This window comes from Macaca thibetana, chromosome 20 (genome assembly GCF_024542745.1).
Source record: "Macaca thibetana thibetana isolate TM-01 chromosome 20, ASM2454274v1, whole genome shotgun sequence".
Lineage (NCBI taxonomy): Eukaryota > Metazoa > Chordata > Mammalia > Primates > Cercopithecidae > Macaca > Macaca thibetana.
In genome coordinates this window covers 15,704,334-15,725,611 of record NC_065597.1, presented here as the reverse complement: position 1 = coordinate 15,725,611, position 21,278 = coordinate 15,704,334, and the positions used below count along the sequence as shown (strand labels likewise).

General features: G+C 42.6%; 2 protein-coding genes across 3 annotated transcripts in view; one reads left to right on the top strand and one right to left on the bottom strand.

Moving 5' to 3' along the window:
• The window catches only part of IST1 (IST1 factor associated with ESCRT-III), a 413,363-nt gene that overhangs the window by 264,738 nt on the left and 127,347 nt on the right, over positions 1-21,278 (top strand). The gene's annotated exons all lie outside the window — the stretch shown is intronic.
• The window catches only part of AP1G1 (adaptor related protein complex 1 subunit gamma 1), a 90,397-nt gene that overhangs the window by 61,852 nt on the left and 7,267 nt on the right, over positions 1-21,278 (bottom strand). The window contains exons 2-3 of one of the 2 annotated variants that reach the window (XM_050772696.1): positions 6,955-7,007; positions 1,069-1,272 (exon numbers count right to left, since the gene is read on the bottom strand). In XM_050772696.1, coding sequence (XP_050628653.1) covers positions 1,069-1,269 — 201 coding nt within the window. In that variant the 5' untranslated portion in view covers positions 1,270-1,272; positions 6,955-7,007. The remainder of the gene's footprint in view (positions 1-1,068; positions 1,273-6,954; positions 7,008-21,278) is intronic. The other variant, XM_050772695.1, reaches the window with a different exon arrangement.

Sequence of the window (21,278 nt, the reverse complement as noted above, 5' to 3'; positions counted from 1 at the left end):
TAGACGCCACCAATTGGCAACCACCTAATTTCCTTAAAAACATATTGTGGGCCGGGCGCGGTGGCTCACGCCTGTAATCCCAGCACTTTGGGAGGCCGAGGTAGGTGGATCACCTGAGGCTGGGAGGTCAAGACCAGCCTGACCAACATGGAGAAACCCCGTCTCTACTAAAAATACAAAATTAGCCAGGCGCGGTGGCACGTGCCTGTAATTCCAGCTACTCGGGAGGCTGAGGCAGGAGAATCACTTGAACCCGGGAGGCGGAGGTTGCAGTGAGCCGAGATCGTGCCGTTGCACTCCAGTCTGGGCAAAAAGAGCGAAACAACTCCATCTCAAAAAAAAAAAAAAAAAAAAAAAAATACTGTGAACTTCTCCACATAACATTGTGCCCAGAGAAAATAATTAAGACGACGTTTAGCAAGCCTTTTTTTTAAAAAAAAAAAAAAAAAAAAAAAAAGAAAGAAAGAAAGAAATGGGATTTTACTTTGTTGCCCAGGTTGGAGCACAGTGGTGCAATCACAGCTCACTGAGGCCTCGAAACTCGAAATCCTCTTGATTTAGCTTCCTGAGCAGCTGGGACTAAAGGCATGCTCTATTACACCAGGCTTTTTCCTTTTTTTTTTTTTTTTAAGAGCAGGGTCTCACTATGTTGCCCAGGCTGATCTCAAACTCCTGGTCTCAAGTGATTCTCCCACTTCAGTGTCCCAAGTAGCTGGGATTACAGGCACAAGCCACCATGCCCAGCAAGAAACATTTTCTTAAATATTCATTATAGTCCAGGCACTCTGGCTGAACAATCACATAATCCTGGTCAATCTTTAAGCAAGCTGGCTGTCACCATCAAAACATTCTCTCATCCGCATAATCAGACTCCCAATGGAAAGGATAATTGATGGCAGTATCATGCCTTTCTGGATCTGCAGCTTGTTCTCTCAATCTTACCCTCAGTTCCACAAAAATCAGACTACAAGGCTATCAAAAGCACCTCCCCACCAGAAAAAGATGGACAATCCCTGAGTAACAGTGTCAAAGAATACCCTTGCTACATGTAGTCTCAGCCCAGCCTACCTGTCCAAAGTGAGCAGGGTAGCCCAGCATGTGCATATACAGTAATTTTGCCACATTCCGACATCGGTATGTATTGTCTTCTTCTCTAAAAGATGACCGGATTGCAGCACATTCTTTCTGGATCATTTCTCGTTCTTCAGCTTGGGTTCGGGCTGTCCGGATGGTCCGGATCAGCTCCCGCAATCTGATGGGGGCTGGCATCCTCTGGATATGCAAAGACATTAAATAGAGATATTCACATTTTTTACTACCAAAACTATTCACACAACTTCACATTTAAACTTCTGACTAGTTTTTAAGAATTCAAGACTTCCCAAATCCAGCTCAGCTAAGCTAAACACAGCTTGCTAAGCTTCAGCAAAGCTATTACATACAGACCTCTCAACTCTGTACATTTCTGGAAAGGCTACAAACAAAAATGGTTAAGTATTACATTAAGCAAAATAAGACAAAAAATACACTAAATATGTAAAGTCCATCACTAATATCAAAATATCTCAGAAACTAATACAACTCAAATCTTTACTCAATCCTTAAAGTAATAAGGAAAGGTCTATGCCTAACCTTAAAAAAGATAGATATTTTCTGTTCAACTGCTGTTAAACACAACATAGCTCAACAAAAATAAATATGGTCACAATCATAGCTCAACTCAACAAAATATGAGAGATTGAGAAGACCAATTGTCAGATTAAAACACATTCGACAAACTGTAATCATCTCAGTACACTGCATACACTTTGAAAATGTGATGAGGAAAAAATAATCACAGAAAATAAGGCTATTAGTGCCATGAATATCTTTTAAAAGTAAAAAAAAAAAGTTAACAAAGGACATAAAACAGCCTAAATAATTAACAAACAAAAAACAACAACAACAAAAAACAGAATGTGCACCATCTAATTTCAATAATTACTACAAAGCTATAGTAATCAGGGAAATGTGGAACTAACTGAATTTAAGAATATACTGAAGCAGGCCAGGCACGGTGGCTCACGCCTATAATCCCAGCATTTTGGGAGGCCGAGGCGGGTGGATCACCTGAGGTCAGGAGTTTGAGACCAGCCTGGCCAACATGGAGAAACCCCATCTCTACTAAAAATACAAAATTAGCCAGCCATGGTGGCACATGCCTGTAATCCCAGCTACTCAGGAGAATCGCCTGAATCCGGGAGGTGGAGGTTGCAATGAGCCAAGATCGCACCATGGCACTCCAGCCTACGCAACAAGAGTGAAACTCCGTTTCAAAAAAAAAAAAAAAAAAAGAATAGACTGAAACAAAACTAAAAGTTGAGGAATAAACCCATACAAATATGCACAAGTGATTTTTAACAAAGAGACCAGAGTTATTCAATAGGAGCAAGATAGTCTTTCAATGAATGGTGCTGGCAACTATATCTCTCCATGGGGCAAAAAAATTAACCTCAATCCTAACCGCACACAATACACAAAAATTAACTAAAAATGGATCACAAACCTAAAAGTTAAAGCTAAAACTAAAAATCTTCCAGAAGAAAACACAGAGGAAAATCTTTGCAAACAGGTTAAACAGAGAGACTTCGCACACAACCATGAAGTATAAAAGAAAAACTTGATAACTGGACTCTATCAAAGTCTAAAATTTTTGCTCTTCAAAAGACATCATTATGAAAATAAGGCACACCAGCTGGGCACAGTGGCTCATGCCTGTAATGCCAGCACTTTAGCAGGCTGAGCCAGGAGGATCACCTGAGGTCAGAAGTTTGAAACCAGCCTGGCCAACATGATGAAAACCTGTCTCTCCTAAAAATATAAAACTAGCGAGGTGTGGTGGCACATGACTGTAATCCCAGCTACTTGGGAGGCTGAGGCAGGAGAATCGCTTGAACCTGGGAGGTAGAGGTTGCAGTGAGTGAGGAAGGAAAGGAGGAAAGAAGGGGGGGAAGAGAGAGAGAGAGAGAGAAAGAGAAAGAAAGAAAAAAGAAAAAAAAGAAGGAAGGAAGGAAGGAAGGAAGGAAGGAAGGGAGGGAGGGAGGGAGGGAGGGAGGGAGGGAAGGAAGGAAGGAAGGAAGGAGAAAGGAAGAAAGGGCAAGCTACAGAAAGGGAGAAATATTCAATATACATATCTGTCAAAGGACTTGCATTCAGGGTATGTAACTTTTACAACTCAATAATAAGACAATCTTAATTAGAAAGTGGGTAAAGGCCGGGCGCGGTGGCTCACGCCTGTAATCCCAGCACTTTGGGAGGCCGAGGCGGGCGGATCACAAGGTCAGGAGATCGAGACCACGGTGAAACCCCGTCTCTACAAAAAATACAAAAAATTAGCCGGGCGCGGTGGCGGGTGCCTGTAGTCCCAGCTACTTGGGAGGCTGAGGCAGGAGAATGGCAGGAACCCGGGAGGCGGAGCTTGCAGTGAGCCGAGATCGCGCCACTGCACTCCAGCCGGGGGACAGAGCGAGACTCTGTCTCAAAAAAAAAAAAAAAAAGAAAAAGAAAAAAAAAAAAAAAAAAAAGAAAGTGGGTAAAAAGGCTGGGCATGGTGGCTCACGACAGTAATCCCAGCACTTTGGGAGGTCGAGGCTGGTGGATCACCTGAGGTCAGGAGTTCAAGACCAGCCTGACCAACATGGAGAAACCCTGTCTCTACTAAAAATACAAAAAATTAGCCAGGTATGGTGGCGCATGCCTGTAATCCCAGCTACTCTGGAGGCTGAGGCAGGAGAATCGCTTGCACCCCGGGAGGCAGAGGTTGTGGTGAGCCGAGATCGCACCATTGCACTCCAGCCTGAACAAGAAGAGCGAAACTCTGTCTCAAAAAAAAAAAAAAAAAAGTGGGTAAACAAAAAAAGGCTAAAATAATAGAACAAACACTTCTCGAAAAAACATACGACTGGTTGTAAGTACATGAAAAGATGCTTAATATCATTAGTTAGCAGGGAAAACCAAATTAAAACCATGATGACAGATCACTGCAGTTACAAAAAAAAAAAAAGAAGAAAACCATAATGAGATACCACAAAAACGGCTACAATTAAAGACTTGCCATACCAAGACTTGGCAATGATATAGCACAACTGAACTTTCATAAAGTGCCCACGGGAATAAAAATGGTTCAACTACTTTAGAAAACAGTTTGGCAGATTTTTATGATGTTAAACATACACTTAGCATATAATTCAGCAAATCTACTCAATGTTTACCTATTTACCCATAAGTAATGAAAATATGTATCTTCACCAAAACTTGTACATAAAATGTTCACAGAAATTTAATTTATAACTGCCAAAAACTGAAAACAATCCAAATGTCCATAAACAGGTGAATGGATGATGGTATATCCATATAATGGAATATTTATTAGAATAAAATAGAACCAGTTATACACAACATAAAAGAGTCTCAAACACATTCTAAGTTAACATTCTGCTAAGCAAAGGCAGCAGGCACAATATAGTACATATTATATGATTCCATTTACGTGAAATTCTAGGACAAAGCTAATCCACAGTGATGGAAAAAACATCACTGTGTGGCTGGGCACAGTGGCTCACGCCTGTAATCCCAGCACTTTGGGAGGCCGAGGCTGGTGGATCACCCAAGGTCAGGAGTTCGAGACCAGCCTGGCCAACATGGTGAAACCCCCGTCTCTACTAAAAATTTAAAAAAAATAAAAAAATAGCTGGGCGTGGTGGCGCACATCTGTAATCCCAGATACTCCAGAGGCTGAGGCACGAGAATCGCTTGAACCCGGCGGCAGAGGCTGACAGTGAGCTGAGACCGTGCCACGGCACTCCAGCCTGGGTGACAGAACAAGACTCTGTTCCCAATTAAAAAACAAACAAACTGTGTATCATGTGTAGTCAACAATGTTGACTAAGAACATTTTAAACGATAGTAAAATTGATGAAGATATCATTACGATCCTTTTCAGTACTTATTACCTGTAGAATCCTTAAGTCAATGATTCTCAGTGTTTTTCTAACCCAACACACCAGGAGGACATCCCAGTCAGTATAGCATTAATCCTCAAAGTAGGGATTAGCGCATTATGGATTTAGAAAAACTCCCTAGGTACTGATATGCTCCTCCAAGAGGAGCCATACTGTCTCCTTTAAGGTTGTGTGTCTTAAACTACTATATAAAGCTATCTGAATAGTGTTGTTTCTGTTACTTTTTAATAAAAATACTCAAAGGTCTAGCGTTTGAAGTTTATAAAATACTTTTACATTTATTATCTCATTTGTTCCTTCAGACTATCTTGAAGTTAAGAGTAGAGATCACTGGCCCAGTGCGGTGGCTCACACCTGTAATCCCAGCACTTTGGGAGGCCGAGGCGGGTGGATCACTTGAGGTCAGGAGTTCAAGGCCAGCCTGGCCCACATGGTGAAACCCCATCTCTACTAAACATACAAAAACAGTTAGCTGGGCGTGGTGGCATGCGCCTGTACTCCCAGCTACTCGAGAGGCTGAAGCAGAACTGCTTGAACCCAGGAGGTGGGGGTTGCAGTGAGCGGAGATCACGCCACTGCACTCCAGCCCGGCTGACAGAGCAAGGCTCCGTTTAAAAAAAAAAAAAGAGTAGAGATCATTATCCCCATTTTTCCCATGAAGAAACTTCATTTCAAAGCAATTATGCAACTTCCTCAAGATCACAAAGGTAATAAGAGACAGAGCTAACCTAACACCTGACCAGGTCTTAAAACTCCAAGGCTGAAGTTCTCCCAACATTATAAAAATGTACAATACGTTTACAGAGGAAATTATATGATTGCTTGGGTTTTAAAATACTCAAGGAAAAAAAAAATACTGAGGAAAGAGAGAGGAGACAGTGATACAGTTTGGATACCTGCTCCTGCCCGTATTTCATGTTGAATTGTAATCCCCAATGCTGGACGTGGGGCCTGGTGGGAAATGTATGGATCATTGGGGTGGGATCCCTCATGAATGGCTTGGCCCATTCCCTCATTGATAAGCAAGCTCTCACTCTGAGTTCACATGAGACATGGTCATTTAAACGTTTGTGGCACCATAAGCCATCACCTTGTCAATAAGTGACCTCTCACTCTGAGTTCATATGAAGTATGTGGCACCATCTCCCCCCCTCAACTCTCTCTCTCTTGCTCCTGCTTTCACCACGTGAAGTGCCTGTGTCCGCTTTGCCTTCTGCCAAGAGTAAAGAAGAGGCCTCCCCAGAAACAGATGCCGGCACTATGCTTCCTGTAAAGCCTGAAGAACCATGAGCCAAGTAAATCTCTTTTCTTACAAGTTACCCAGTCTGAGGTATTCCTTTATAGCAGTGCAAGAATGGCCTAATACAGGCCAGGCGCAGTGGCTCACGCCTGTAATCCCAGCACTTTGGGAGGCCAAGGCAGGCAGATCACCTGAGGTCGGGAGTTCGAGACCACCATGACCAACATGGAGAAACCCCGTCTCTACTAAAAACACAAAATGAGCCAGGAGTGGTGGCGCATGCCTATAATCTCAGCTACTCGGGAGGATGAGGCAGAAGAATCACTTGAACTCGGAAGGCGGAGGCTGCGGTGAGCCAAGATCACACCATTGCACTCCAGCCTGGGCAACAAGAGCAAAACTCCATCTCAGAAAAAAAAGAAGAAGAAAATAACTTTTCTCTACCGAGGCCTCAATGATCCTACGAACTAAACGAAAAGACCATTGGAAAAAAGCTTAAATCTAGACCTAAAACATGTAGACAAATGAGAAAACAATCATAAGAGTTTTAAGCCAGCTGAGAGAAAAACAAGTTATCTAGAGTAAATTCCCAGCTATCACTCACAGAATCACAGAAATACAGTTCTTGCCACTAGCTTTTTATGGAGGAAATTGAGGATACAGGCTTTAACTACTTTGTACAAGGTCACAGAGTTAGTTACTGGCCTGACTCACCTTTGGTGACGCCCCAATTCAGTCCTCTTCTTCCAATAATAGGCTGCTTCTAGCTTAGAGAAAAGCAGTAATTTTTTCTTTGAATTTTGATAGCTTACTACTATTTGATTTATCACCAGAAAATACCTTAAATAGGCATGGATGAAAAACAAAAGTTAACATACAGTAAAGAAGCAAGCATTGAGGCTAGGCACGGTGGCTCATGCTCACTTTGGGAGGCCGAGGTGGGCGGATCATTTGAGGTCAGAAACTCGAGACCAGCCTGGTTAACAAAACCCCATCTCTACTAAAAATGCAAAAATTTGCCAAGCGTGGTGGCACGTGCCTGTGATCCCAGCTACTCGGGAGGCTGAGGAAGGAGAAGTGCCTGAATCCGGGAGGCGGAGGTTACAGTGAGCAGAGATCATGCCACTACACTCCAGCCTGGACAACAGAGACTCCGTCTCAAAAAAAGAAAAAAATTAAGCATTGAAAAAACATTTTAAGATCAAAGTTCTGGTTCTAGGAAAGATGGAACATGCACACTCCACGTTGTCTCTCCCTTTGGATGCAACTATAAATCCTAGACAAAATGTATGCCACAGCTTCTTGAGGACTCTGAAAAGTAAGTAACAGAAAGTGGGCTGGAGAAAAAAAATCATCATTTTTCCTCTAGTATTGCTGTCAAGCTGGAACCCAACAGCAGCCCAAAACCAAGAAGTACTCACTGGGTGCAGAGAGAAAGAGCTCAAAGAAAAAAACATTTCTGGTACAAGGAGCAGGAAAAGAAAGATCAAGGACAACAGAAGTTCTCTGCTTGGACCTTTATTCCCCCAACCACTTCCATCCCCCCACCCCACCCCTAGGCAATACTGCAATACCCATGGCTGTAGCAGAACAGCAATAACAGTGACAGACAGGTAGACACTAAAAACTGGAGAAGGAGACCTCTTTTCTCTGATCAATGGAGCTTAATCCCAATAACATGCGACAAGTCACTCTCCTTTCTCTTCTCTATCCACCCACTGATTGATAAGAGAGAATTCACCAAAAACAACAACAACAAATCCTCGTTGTGAATATATGTAACAACAGAGCTAAAAATACATAAAACAAAAATAGATATAAAAGGAAAAATAAACAAATACCGAATTATAGTTAGAAGACTTCAACATGCCTCCCTCTATAATCGACAGAACTAGTAGACAGAGTATCAGCAAGAATACGAAGACCTGAAGACCAGCATCAACTAAATGTATCTAACATTAACTAACAAAACTATCATTTATAGAATACCCCAACCAACAAGAACAGAACACGGCCAGGAGCAGCAGCTCATGTCTGTGTAACCCAAGCACTTTCGGAGGCCGAGGTGGGCAGATCGTTTGAGTTCAGGAGTTCAAGACCAGCCTAGGCAACAAGGCAAAACCCAGTCTCTACCAAAAACACAAAAATTACGCCAGGCACAGTGGCTCACGCCTGTAATCCCAGCAGTTTGGAAGACCGAGGCGGGCAGACCTCTTGAGGCCAAGGGTTCGAGACCAGTCTGGCCAACACGGTAAAACCCTGTCTCTACTAAAAATACAAAAATTAGCTGAGTGTGGTGGCGCATGCCTGCAGTCCCAGCTACTTAGGAGGTGAGGCATGAGAATTGCTTGAATCACTTGAACCCATGAGGTGGAGGATGCAGTAAGCCGAGATGCACTCCAGCCTGGGCAACAGAACGAGACTCTGTCTCAAAAATAAATAAATTTTAAAAACACAAAAATTAAAGGCCAGGCGCAGTGGCTCATGCCTGTAATCCCAGCACTTTGGGAGGCCAAGGCAGGTGGATCATCTGAGGTCAGGAGTTTGAGACCAGCCTAACCAACATGGTGAAACCCTGTCTCTACTAAAAATACAAAAATTAGCCAAGCATGGTAGCAGGCACCTATTAATCCCAGCTACTCGGGAGGCTGAGGCAGGAGAATCACTTGAATCCTTGGGGCAGAAGTTGCAGTCAGCCGAGATCGTGCCACTTCATTCTAGCCTGGGTGAAAGAGCAAGACAACACCACAAAAGAAAAAAAGAAAAAGAAAAGATACTCGACTACATTAGGCATTAGAAAAATGCAAATTAATATCAAAATAAGAATCTCTTGACACCTATTAGACTGCCTAAATATCAAATGTTGGGAGGATGCAGAGCAACTGGAACTCTCAAACATTCCCGGTGTGGATGCAAAATGATAATGCCACCCTAGAAGACTGTTTGGCAGCTGATTATGGACTAAAACATACACATAGCATATGTCCCAGTAATCGGAAGTTACCCTAGAGAAATGAAAGTTTATGTTCACACAAACTGTACATAAACTGTTTAGAGAAGTTCTGTTCATAATTGCCAAAAACTGTAACAAAATGTGGTAAATCTATAAAATGGAATACTATGTAGCAATAAAAAGGAGTAAACTATTACTACACACCATAACATACACAGTTCTAAGCATTATGCTGAAATAAAGTCTCAAATGGTTACGTATTGAGTGATTCCATTTATATGATATTCTTGAAAAGATAAAATTATAGCAATGGAGAACAGATCAGTGGTTGCCAGTAGTTAAGAGTTGGGGGATAGCTAAAAAGGGACAGTAAGAATTTTTCTGAGACAATAAACTATATCCTAATTGTGGTGATGTTTACATAAACCTATACATGAATTAAAACTCACAGAACCAGGCCAGGCGTGACGGCTCATGACTGTAATCCCAGCACTTTGGGAGCCCAAGGTGGGCAGATTGCTTGAGCCCAGGAGTTCAAGATCATTTTGGGCAACATAGCAAAAAACTGTCTCTACAAAAAAATACAAAAATTAGATGGGCATGGTGGCACACACCTGTAGTCTCAGCTACTTGGGATACTGAAGCAGGAGGATTGCCTGAGCCTGGAAGGCAAGATTGCAGTGAGCCAAGATCACACCACTGCAATCCAGCCTGGGCAACAGAGCAAGAGCAAGACTGTCTCAAAGAAACAAAAAACAGGCCGGGCGCGGTGGCTCAAGCCTGTAATCCCAGCACTTTGGGAGGCCGAGACGGGCGGATCACGAGGTCAGGAGATCGAGACCATCCTGGCTAACACGGTGAAACCCCGTCTCTACTAAAAAATACAAAAAACTAGCCGGGCGCGGTGGCAGGCGCCTGTAGTCCCAGCTACTCGGGAGGCTGAGGCAGGAGAATGGCGTGAACCCGGGAGGCGGACCTTGCAGTGAGCTGAGATCTGGCCACTGCACTCCAGCCTGGGCGGCAAAGCGAGACTCTGTCTCAAAAAAAAAAAAAAAAAAAAAGAAAAGAAACAAAAAACAAAAAAAAAATTAACAAAAAAACAAAAACAAAATCCTCAGAGAACTATAAAACAGCAAACCTGAAGTCAATTTTACCATATGTTAACTTTAAAGAGTTTATTTTAAAGTAAACAAAAAAGGCCTTGAGCTAAACAATTAAGACCTATTTGATCAGTTATAGAATATATACCTGAGAAAATCACTAATTGTTCTAACCTGCTTAAAGGCATATTTAACCACTCTAGTAACAAAACATTATTGTAAAATCTTGTGAAGAATGTTGTATATAGTCTGAGCAACAAAGGGAAACTCTGTCTTTACAAATAATAAAAAAAAGTTAGCCGAACATAGTGGCACACGACTACTATCCCAGCCACTTGGGAGACTGAGGCAGGAGGATAGCCTGAGCCCTGGAGGTTGAGGCTGCAGTAAGTTGTGACACTGCATCCTGGGTGACAGAGTGAGACCCAGTCTCAAAAAAAAAAAAAGTTGTGTGTAATGGATGTATTAAGATATGGTCATACGGCTGGGCCTATAAAAGCTAACACTGAACTCTGTCTTTTTTTTTTTTTGACAGTTTCGCTTGTTGCCCAGGCTGGAGTGCAATGGCACGATCTCACTCACTGCAACCTCCATCTCCTGGGTTCAAGCACTTCTCCCACCTCAGCCTCCCGAGTAGCTGGTATTACAGGCATGCGCCACCATCCTTGGCTAATTTTTGTATTTTTAGTAGAGAGGGGATTTCACCATGTTACATGGTCAGGTTGGTCTCGAACTCCTGACTTCAGGTGATCCACCCGCCTTGGCTTCCCAAAGTGCTGGGATTACAGGTGTGAGCCACCGCGCCAGGCCAACACTAAACTCTTATACAAGGGATAGCTGAAGGTAGTCTCCCTCAAAGATGAAGTCTTTTTCGGAGTCAGTAAAATAGAGACGGGAACTATGGGACATGGAAGGCTAGAAAAGGTTCTATTAATCCGAACCATAAAGGTGTCAAGATGTCTAGACAGGAGTTTCTGTATGGCAGGTTGAAAGGGCGCCCTCCAAACACAGGCAGGTTAAAAAAGCCACCTGTTAAGCTATGTCCCTTTTGGCATTCTAAACTGGTAAAATCAGACTGAAAGAGAAGACAACGCTTCACATATGTGGAGAAGGGCAAGGACAAATCTTCAGGAACTTTTACTTATTTCCACCCCTAGATATATAAGAAAGTCTATTCTGAAAATATCAGCCTTTTCCAACCCTGAAAAACAAAGAAATGTGAGTCCTTATTTTGGCCAAAGCACTGAAAGGAAGGAGGCACACGACAGGAACCAAGCATTGGAAGTAACAGGAAGTTAAAGAATTACAAGTGAGGAGGCCGGGTACAGTGGTTCACACCTGTAATCCTAGCACTTTGGGAGCATGGGGCGGGGGGTGGATCACCTGAGGTCAAGAGTTCGAGACCAGCCTGGCCAACATGGCAAAACCCTATCTCTACTAAAGATACAAAAAATAGCCAGGCATGGTGGCACACGCCTGTGATCCCAGCTACTACAGAGGCTGAGGCAGGAGAATCGTTTTAACCCGGGAAGTGGAGATTGCAGTGAGCCAAGATCGCACCACTGCCCTCCAGCCTGGGCGACAGAGCGAGACTCTGTCAAAAAAAAAAAAAAAAAAAAAAAAAGAATTACAAGTATTGCAAGTGAGGCTGGGCACAGTGGCTCACACCTGTAATCACAGCACTTTGGGAGACAGACGCGAGCAGATCGCTTGAGCCCAAGAGTTCAATAATAGCCTGGGCGACATGCCAAAACCCTGTCTCTACAAAACATCAACAAAATGAACCAGGCATGGTGGCATGCATGCACCTGTGGTCCCAGCTACTTGGGAGGCTGAGGTGGGAGGATGACCTGAGCCTAGGAGTGAGGCTGCAGTGAGCTAAGATCGGGCCACTGTACTCCAGCCTGGGCAATGGCACAAGAGCCTGTCTCAAAAACACAAAAAGCAAACAAACAAAAGAAATAACAATAATAAACTCTAACCTTTTTTTAAAAAGTGCTGAACACAGTAATGAAACTATACAGAACATAGCTGAGAATCCAAAAACACATTTTTATTATCTCAAGCAGCCAATATAGAGACTGACACATCAACACACTAAAACATCTACTTTACTCCAAATAGAGGTCCTCATTCAGCCTGTTCTGGAATAGAAGCTACAAATCAGGAAACTGTAAGGGAAAGAGGGGAGGAGGGTGGACCCAGGAGATAGAAACTGCTTTAGAAAAGGACACTTAAGATAGTTAAAATGTCACCCAACACCAAGGGAAGAAACAAAAGCAGTAACAAAAACAAACAAATAAATAAAAACCTATATACAGCAGAAACAAGCATTTTTAAAACAGTCTGGAGCTACTTAGTGTGTATCCAAAAAGTAGCCAACTCCCACTAAGGTCCTAAGAGCACCAATAAATTATAAATAGTACCACAATGTAGTTTTTGTTGTTGTTCTTTGCTTTCTTTTTGGGACAGGGTCTCACTGTGCCATCCAGGCTGGAGTGCAGTGGCGGGATCTCAGCTCACTGCAATCTCTGCCTCCTTGGTTCAAGCGATCCTCCCATCTCAGCTCCCCAAGTAGTTGTGACTACAGGCGCAAGCCACCACACCAGGCTATTTTTTTTATCTTTTGTAGAGATGAGGTTTTATTATGTTGCCCAGGCTGGTCTCAAACTCCTGAGCTCAAGTGATCCGTCCCCCTTGGCCTCCCAAAGTCCTGGGATTACAGGCGTGAGCAACCACACTTGGCCCATAATGTGGTTTTACAAAAAGACCTTGATTCTCCAAGAAGTGGTTAAAATAAGATTAACATTTAACATTCAATGCATAGGGGAAAAAAACGTGAATACAAAATTATATCTGTATTATAACCAAGTTCTAAAAATTTTAAAGTTCAGACACCATCTGCCCTTACTAACTACCTGACCCATCAAAGACAGAGAAAGGTGTGTTAAACTCTACCACTATGATTGTGTTTCTCTCAATTTCTCCATTTATATATAACCACTTACATTTAGTATGTCAATGGTTTCATTCTACGCTTAAGTGTTCCATATTTTATATCATTATGGCTTGTACACTCTAACAAAATAAAGTGTCCCTCTTTGTCCTGTTTTTTTTTTTTTTTGAGACAGAGTCTCGCTCTGTTGCCCAGGCTGGAGTGCAGAGGCCAGATCTCAGCTCACTGCAAGCTCCGCCTCCTGGGTTTACGCCATTCTCCTGCCTCAGCCTCCCGAGTAGCTGGGACTATAGGTGCCCACCACCTCGCCCGGCTAGATTTTTGTATTTTTTTTGTAGAGATGGGGTTTCACCGTGTTAGCCAGGATGGTCTCGATCTCCTGACCTTGTGATCCGCCCGTCTCGGCCTCCCAAAGTGCTGGGATTACAGGCTTGAGCCACCGCGCCCAGCCCTGTCCTGTTTTTTTAAAGCAAATAATAAAAACATCTCTTAAAACAAGGATGGAAAGGGAACACAAAAATACTAAAAGTCTGACTTAAGGGACACGGATTATAGATTAACGTGTTTCAGTGTTCATTAACAGTTATATGATAAATAATGACAAAAACAGAGGAAAAAAGGAAACATAAAATTCATTTTAGAAAAATTTCTACCCAAAATGGTTAAGCAAAATTGGGTTTTGAAGCTTAAACTAAATAAGATTACTTTACATGCCCAAGGAATCAAAATTATAAACAAACTAAAGGAGAAAAAAAATTTAAACAGAAGAAGAAAAAATAATGTGTGCGTGTTTCAATTCTCCCCAAAATTTATGGCTAAGATGGGGAAGATGGCTATTTTCCAACATCTCCACAAATCCCTTTAAGGATAAAGATTTTTCTCATACAGCAATACCATTCTCAGGCCATGAGAAGTACTTTTTTCTTTTTTAAACTTTGAAAAACCATTTTTCCCACTAAATACAAGCTCCCTAAGGCTAGATCCTCATTTGCCTTGTTCACTCTTGTATCCTCCTATAAGAATACAAACTTGATAAATACTGTATTTATTAAATCCTAAATGCTAAAGTATCTTTTAAAAAAGTTAAATTGTCGGCCGGGCGCGGTGGCTCAAGCCTGTAATCCCAGCACTTTGGGAGGCCGAGATGGGCGGATCACGAGGTCAGGAGATCAAGACCATCCTGGCAAACACATTGAAACCCCGTCTCTACTAAAAACATACAAAAAAAACTAGCCGGGCGAGGTGGCGGGCGCCTGTAGTCCCAGCTGCTTGGGAGGCTGAGGCAGGAGAATGGCGTAAACCCGGGAGGCGGAGCTTGCAGTGAGCTGAGATCCAGCCACAGCACTCCAGCCTGGGCGACAGAGCGAGACTCTGTCTCAACAACAACAAAAAAATAATAATTAAAAAAAATAAAAAAGTTAAATTGTCCTTTTCAAAGCACACAAAATAAAGGTGTACTGGCTGCTCACCAACAGCTATGGAAAAAGGCTGTCAGAACTCAACCCAGTTCTCTGTTCTACCCTGCCCAGATAACATTCTCCCTGCTTCAGAACTCACAATGCTCACTGTGCACTTTCAGCTACTGATAGCCAACCGTCAAGGACACAACCAAAAAGTTGGAGCTCCTGCAGCTATGTGGTCTGTCTTCCCCTAATAGATCTCAGGTTATTTGAGCTCTAAATCTAAAAACAAAATTCTAAAATTTAATTTTTCACCATGAAAATCACCTATTTTCCTAACCAACAAAGATTGTACTTGAAGAAGTCTTTCTGGCTAAACAATGAGAAAAGACTCAAGCAAATAAATGAGACTTCAATTAACTTCACCACTGACTACCGTGTCAGTCACAGACTTTAAGTATGACTGAGAATGTTCAAGGGATGTAAGTTAACATCAGGCAAAACCCTCCAAAGAAGTTACCATGTTTTCCCTCTTGCATTCTCCAGATGGCCTGTATTTTTATATTATGTGCCATACAGAACCCCTATTTCAGATTTTTATTTCATATGTGTATCTGAGTTGCTTTAACGCATTTACAACTTGCAAAATACTATGACTAGAATGTGACACTAGGAAAGCTTAAACCAAATCAACTGATTGTATTATGCTTCAATCAGACTTTTACTTTACAATACATCTTAGATATTCTGGCTATGATTACACTGGTCTAGCCTAGCTGGTTTTCTCACTACCTGTGTTTTTGTGCTTTTCTTTCTTTTGAGGGGAGTTGAGGGGTGCACACCTATTTCCCCTATACGAAGAAATGTGTTCACAGAAGGGAAATGGTCTACAGAGTGAATAAATGGAAAAGACCAGAGTTAGAACTTCACTGAACAGGAGAGATTAAATCTGGGGACAGGCCAGATTACAGGCGTGGTAGCTCACGCCTGTCATCCCAGCACTTCGGGAAGCTGAGGCAGGTAGACTGCTCAAGTCCAGGAGTTCAAGACTGGCCTGAGCAACACAACGACACCCAGTCTCCACTAAAAATACAAAAATTAGTTGGGCGTGGTGGCGCATGCGTCTGTTGTCCCAGCTATTCGGGAGGCTGATGTGGGAGGATCACTTGAGCCCAGGGGACAGGGGTTGCAGTGAGCTGAGATGGAATCACTGTACTCCAGCCTGGGTTGCAGAGTGAGACTGTCTCAAAACTAATAATAATAAAATGAAATAAATCTGGGGATAAGTATTCTGGTCATTAGAGAGGCAAACACCATTGTAAGACAAGCATAACTCTTTAATCAGGTTTCACCATGGCCTAAAATGATGAAGCACTCAAGACCAACTTTATATGCTCTGATTTCAGACTCACAGTGCAACTTTCTGATTATTAAATGCTTCCTTAAGTGCCTCAACTCCCAAGTACTTCCATATAAGGAATAGTGTCCTGTAGAATGCAGACACAGGTAATTCAGGAGAAAAGCATATCCCCTCCTTGTGAATTACAATACTAAAGTATTATTATAACTTACAAATCAGTGTGTTTGATTGGTCTCAATCACCCCTAGGAGATGAACTACTAAAATGGAATTTCTGGATCTTCAAGGCTAAAGAATAGGCTGTGGAACGTATGATCACATTGAGATACCACCCCACCCTGTCTAGGCAGCCAGCTGGCATCCCTCTAAGAGGACTTAAGTTCAATTCTCCCTAAATTGTCACAGTAATTACAGGAATCTTTTATGCTTAATTATCCATAACCAGAATTCACAAGAACTGAGATCTAAAAAGCAAAATGCCTGTAAATGCAAACATGCCTACTAACAATTCAACAGCACTGAGATGCATAAAAAGCAGACTGGGCGCAGTGGCTCAGGCCTGTAATCCCAGCACTCTGGGAGGTCGAGGAGGGCAGATTGCTTGAGCCCAGGAGTTCAGGACCAGTCTAGGCAACACAGTAAGACCCTGACTCTTAAAAAAACTTTATATATATATATATATGTGTGTGTGTGTATATATGCACGAAAAGCAATAAAGGCCAGTAAACAATGATAGCTAAACAAAGCAAACATCTGACACTAATGAAATTTTTAAAAATTTCACTCTCCCAACCGTAATCTTATTAGCAAAACCATACTAAAGTACTCTCAATTCAAGAAGTATCTTCAAATTCTCAAAACAAAAATTTGGCTTAAAAACATCACCCAGGCCGGGCGCGGTGGCTCACGCCTGTAATCCCAGCACTTTGGGAGGCCGAGGCGGGCGGATCACAAGGTCAGGAGATCGAGACCACGGTGAAACCCCGTCTCTACTAAAAATACAAAAAATTAGCCGGGCACGGTTGTGGGCGCCTGTAGTCCCAGCTACTCGGGAGGCTGAGGCAGGAGAATGGCGTGAACCCGGGAGGCGGAGCTTGCAGTGAGCCGAGATCACGCCACTGCACTCCAGCCTGGGCGACAGAGCGAGACTCCGTCTCAAAAAAAAAAAAAAAAATCACCCAAAGTGTATAATTAATGTTGAAGGAGGTTATCTGATGTAAATATAGATGCCTTTTTAACTTCTATATATAGTCTGCTATCTTTCAAGTAATGAGCATGTAAAACTTGGAATAAAACTTGCTTTGAAAAAAATCAAATTAACAAAAACGTATAAATAAAGCAACTGTAAACTTTCGAAGTTAGTAAGGTGTCCTTCATTCCAGAAAAATGTATCTAAGGGTACTCTTCCCTAGGATGACAAGCAGAAACATTAGAAAGTTACTTAATATAGCCAGGTGGGGTGGCTCACCCCTGTAATCCCAGCACTTTGGGAGGCTGAGGCAGGCAGATCACGAAGTCAGGAGTTCAAGACCAGGCTGACCAGCCTGGTGAAACCCCATCTCTACTAAAGATACAAAAATTAGCCAGGCGTGGTGGCACGCGCCTGTGACCCCAGTTACTCAGGAGGCTGAGGCAGGAGAATCACTTGAACCCGAGAGGCAGGGGTTACAGTGAGCTGAGATCGTGCCACTGCACTCCAGCCTGGGCGACAGAGCAAGAATCCATCTCAAAAAAAAAAAAAAAACAGTTACTTAATATAGTACTAAGATGACAAATTTTCCCTAGCATATTCTTCATGAATCCAAGTTCTATTAACTCTGGATATACAAGGAGAGTGGGGGAGTTGTCCACAGAATATTAAAGATGGTATAATATTTACTTTTAATTAATGTATCTGATATTAACTAGTTAGAAAGGGAGGATAAACAGTCCCATTGACAATAGTATAAAAATAAAATACATAGGAATAAATTTAGTAAGAAAGGTATAGGAACTATATGAAAAAAATATAAAATCTATAAAACATGTGTTGAAAGACCTAAAACAAACTTGAACAAATAGACACACACAAATTATCATCAAAAACTGTTAAGGCCGGGTGCGGTGGCTCACGCCAGTAATCCCAATACTTTAGAGGCCAAGGTGGAAGGATCACTTGAGGCCATGAGTTAGAAACCAGCCTGGGCAACACACTGAGACCATGTCTACAAGAAAATAAAATAAACAAATTTTTTTTGAGACGGAGTCTCGCTCTGTCCCACTGGCTGGAATGCAGTGGCGCGATCTCAGTTCACTGCACTGCCTCCCAGATTCAAGCAATTCTCCTGCCTTAGCCTCCCAGTGGCGCATGCCACCACGCTCACCTAGTTTTTCTGTATTTTAAGTAAACACAGGGTTTCACCATGTTAGCCAGGATGATCTCAATCTCCTAACCTTGTGATCCGCCAGCTTCGGCCTCCCAAAGTGCTGGGATTTAGAGGCGTGAGCCACTGCACCCAGCTGGAATGGACTCTTCTAAGACAGTTTCAGAAACCAAAGAGGAAAAGTGGAATATATATATAATTACCTGAAAATGTCTGTGAAACAAATAAGGTTAAAAGATAAATGAGGGCAGGTACAGTGGCTCCCGCCTGTAATCCCAGCACTTTGGAAGACCAAGGCGGGCAGATCACTTGAGGTCAGGAGTTTGAGACCAGCCTGGTCAACATGGCAAAACTCCATCTCTACTAAAAGTACAAAAATTAGCCAGGTATGGTGGCGAGCGCCTGTAATCTTAGCTACCCAGGAGGCTGAGGCAGGAGAATCGCTTGAACCCAGGAGGCGGAGGTTGCAGTGAGCTGAGATCACACCACTCCAGCCTGGGCAACAAGGGCAAAACTCCGTCTCCCAGAAAAAAAAAAAAAGGATAAATGAAAGACAAGAAAAATACACATGCCATATAAAAAGAATTAATATTCCATAAATGCTCCTACAGGAAGAAAAAAAAAAAGAAAAATGAACCAAGGACACGAGCAGACAATTCTAAATAAAGGAAATCCAGTGGCCATTACACATACCAAATAAGGCTAGCCCCAGTAACAGGGAAGTTAAAATTAAGACAAACTGCATGACCCATTTATCATCTAGCAGACTAGTAAAAATTAAACTATGTATTTACGCCCAGTGGTTTGATGATATGAAGAAGCTACTTGGGATGAAAATTATGGTAACCTATTTAGAGAGTAATCTAGAAATAAAAATATTTAAAATATATTTCTCTGTTAACCCAGAATTCCTACTTTGGAGATGCTACAGAAATAAAAGCATCAGCAAATAAGGTGGCATGTACAAGGATATTTATTGTAGCACTTTGTTAAGTGGCAAAAATCTAGAAATGATCTAAATGTTCACAGGAAAATAACAATAAATTATGGTACATCCATGCTACAAGACACAATAGGACTATTTAAAAGAACAAGATAGAATTATATTTACTGTGGGCTGAGTGCAGTGGCTCACATCTGTAATCTCAGCACTTTGGGAGGCCATGGCAGGCAGACTGCTCAAGTCCAGGAGTTCGAGACCAGCCTGAGCAATACAGCAATATCTCATCTCCTCTTAAAAAAAATAATAGGCCGGGTGCGGCAGCTTATGCCCATAATACTAGCACTTTGGGAGGCCGAGGCAGGCGGAGCATGAGGCTAACATGGTGAAACCCCGTCTCCACTAAAAGTACAAAAAATTAGCCAGGCGTGGTGGCAGGTGCCTGCAGTCCCAGCTACTCGGGAGGCTGATGCAGGAGAACGGCGCGAACCTGGGAGGCGGAGTATGCAGTGAGCCGAGATCATGCCACTGCACTCCAGCCTGGGCAACAGAGCGAAGTTCCATCTTAAAACAACAACAGCAACAATAATAATAATAATAATAATAATAATAAAGAATTATAGTGGCGGGGTGCGGTAGTTCACGCCTGTAATCCCAACACTTTGGGAGGCTGATGCAGGCAGACTGGTCGAGCCCAGGAGTTTAAGACCAGCCTGAGCAACACAGCAAAATCTCATCTCTTATTTTAAAAAATAATAATAAAAATTATATTGGCCAGGCGCAGTGGCTCACGCCTGTAATCTCAGCACTTTGGAAGGCCGAGGCAGGCAGATCATGTGAGGTCAGGAGTTCAAGACCAGCCTGACCAACATGGAGAAACATCGTCTCTACTAAAAATACAAAATTAGCGGGGCATGGTGGCACATGACTATAATCCCAACTACTAGGGAGGCTGAGGCAGTAGAATCACTTGAACCTGGGAGGCGGACGTTGCAGTGAGCTGAGATCACACCATTGCACTCCAGCCTGGGCAACAAGAGCAAAACTCCGTCTCAAAAAAAACCAAAACAAAAAAGAATTATATTGGCCGGGCGTGATGGCTCATGCCTGTAATCCCAGCACTTTGGGAGACCAAAGCAGGCAGATCACTTGAGGTCAGGAGTTTGAGACCAGCCTGGCCAACATGGCAAAACCTCATCTCTACTAAAAATACAAAAACTATCTGGGTGTGGTGGCAGGTGCTTGTAATCCCAGTTACTCTGAAGGCTGAGGCAAGAGAATCGCTAAACCCAGGAGGTGGAGGTTGCCTCCACCTAGGCGACAGGGTAAGACTCTGTCTCAAAAAACAAAACAAAACAAGAAAAAGAATTATATTTACTGACCATGACATGTTAAAAAAAAAAAAAAAAAAAAGCGTGTTATAGAGTAATATAAATAATAGGATCTCTCCTTAGTAAAAACAAAAAAATTCTACATATGTACATTTACATGAGTATATACAGTACTTAACTAAGCACTGAAATATTGAAGCATATTCATTGATAATCTGTTAAAATTTTGGGTAATTACGACTGTCATAGAATAGATGATGTAACACTATAGGGTAAACATCCCTAATCCAAAATCTGAAATGCTCCAAAACCTAACATTTTTTTATTGTTGACATGATGCTTGAAGAAATGCTCTTCAAGGCCGGGCACGGTGGCTCACACCTGTAATCACAGCACTTTGGGAGGCCAAGGCAGGCGGATCACGAGGTCAGGAGATCGCGACCATCCTGGCTAACACAGTGAAACCCCGTCTCTACTGAAAATACAAAAAATTAGCCAGGCGTGGTGGCGGGCACCTGTAGTGCCAGCTACTCAGGAGGCTGAGGCAGGAGCATGGCATGAACCCGGGAGGCGGAGCTTGCAGTGAGCCGAGATCGCGCCACGGCACTCCAGCCTGGGCAACAGGGTGAGACTCCG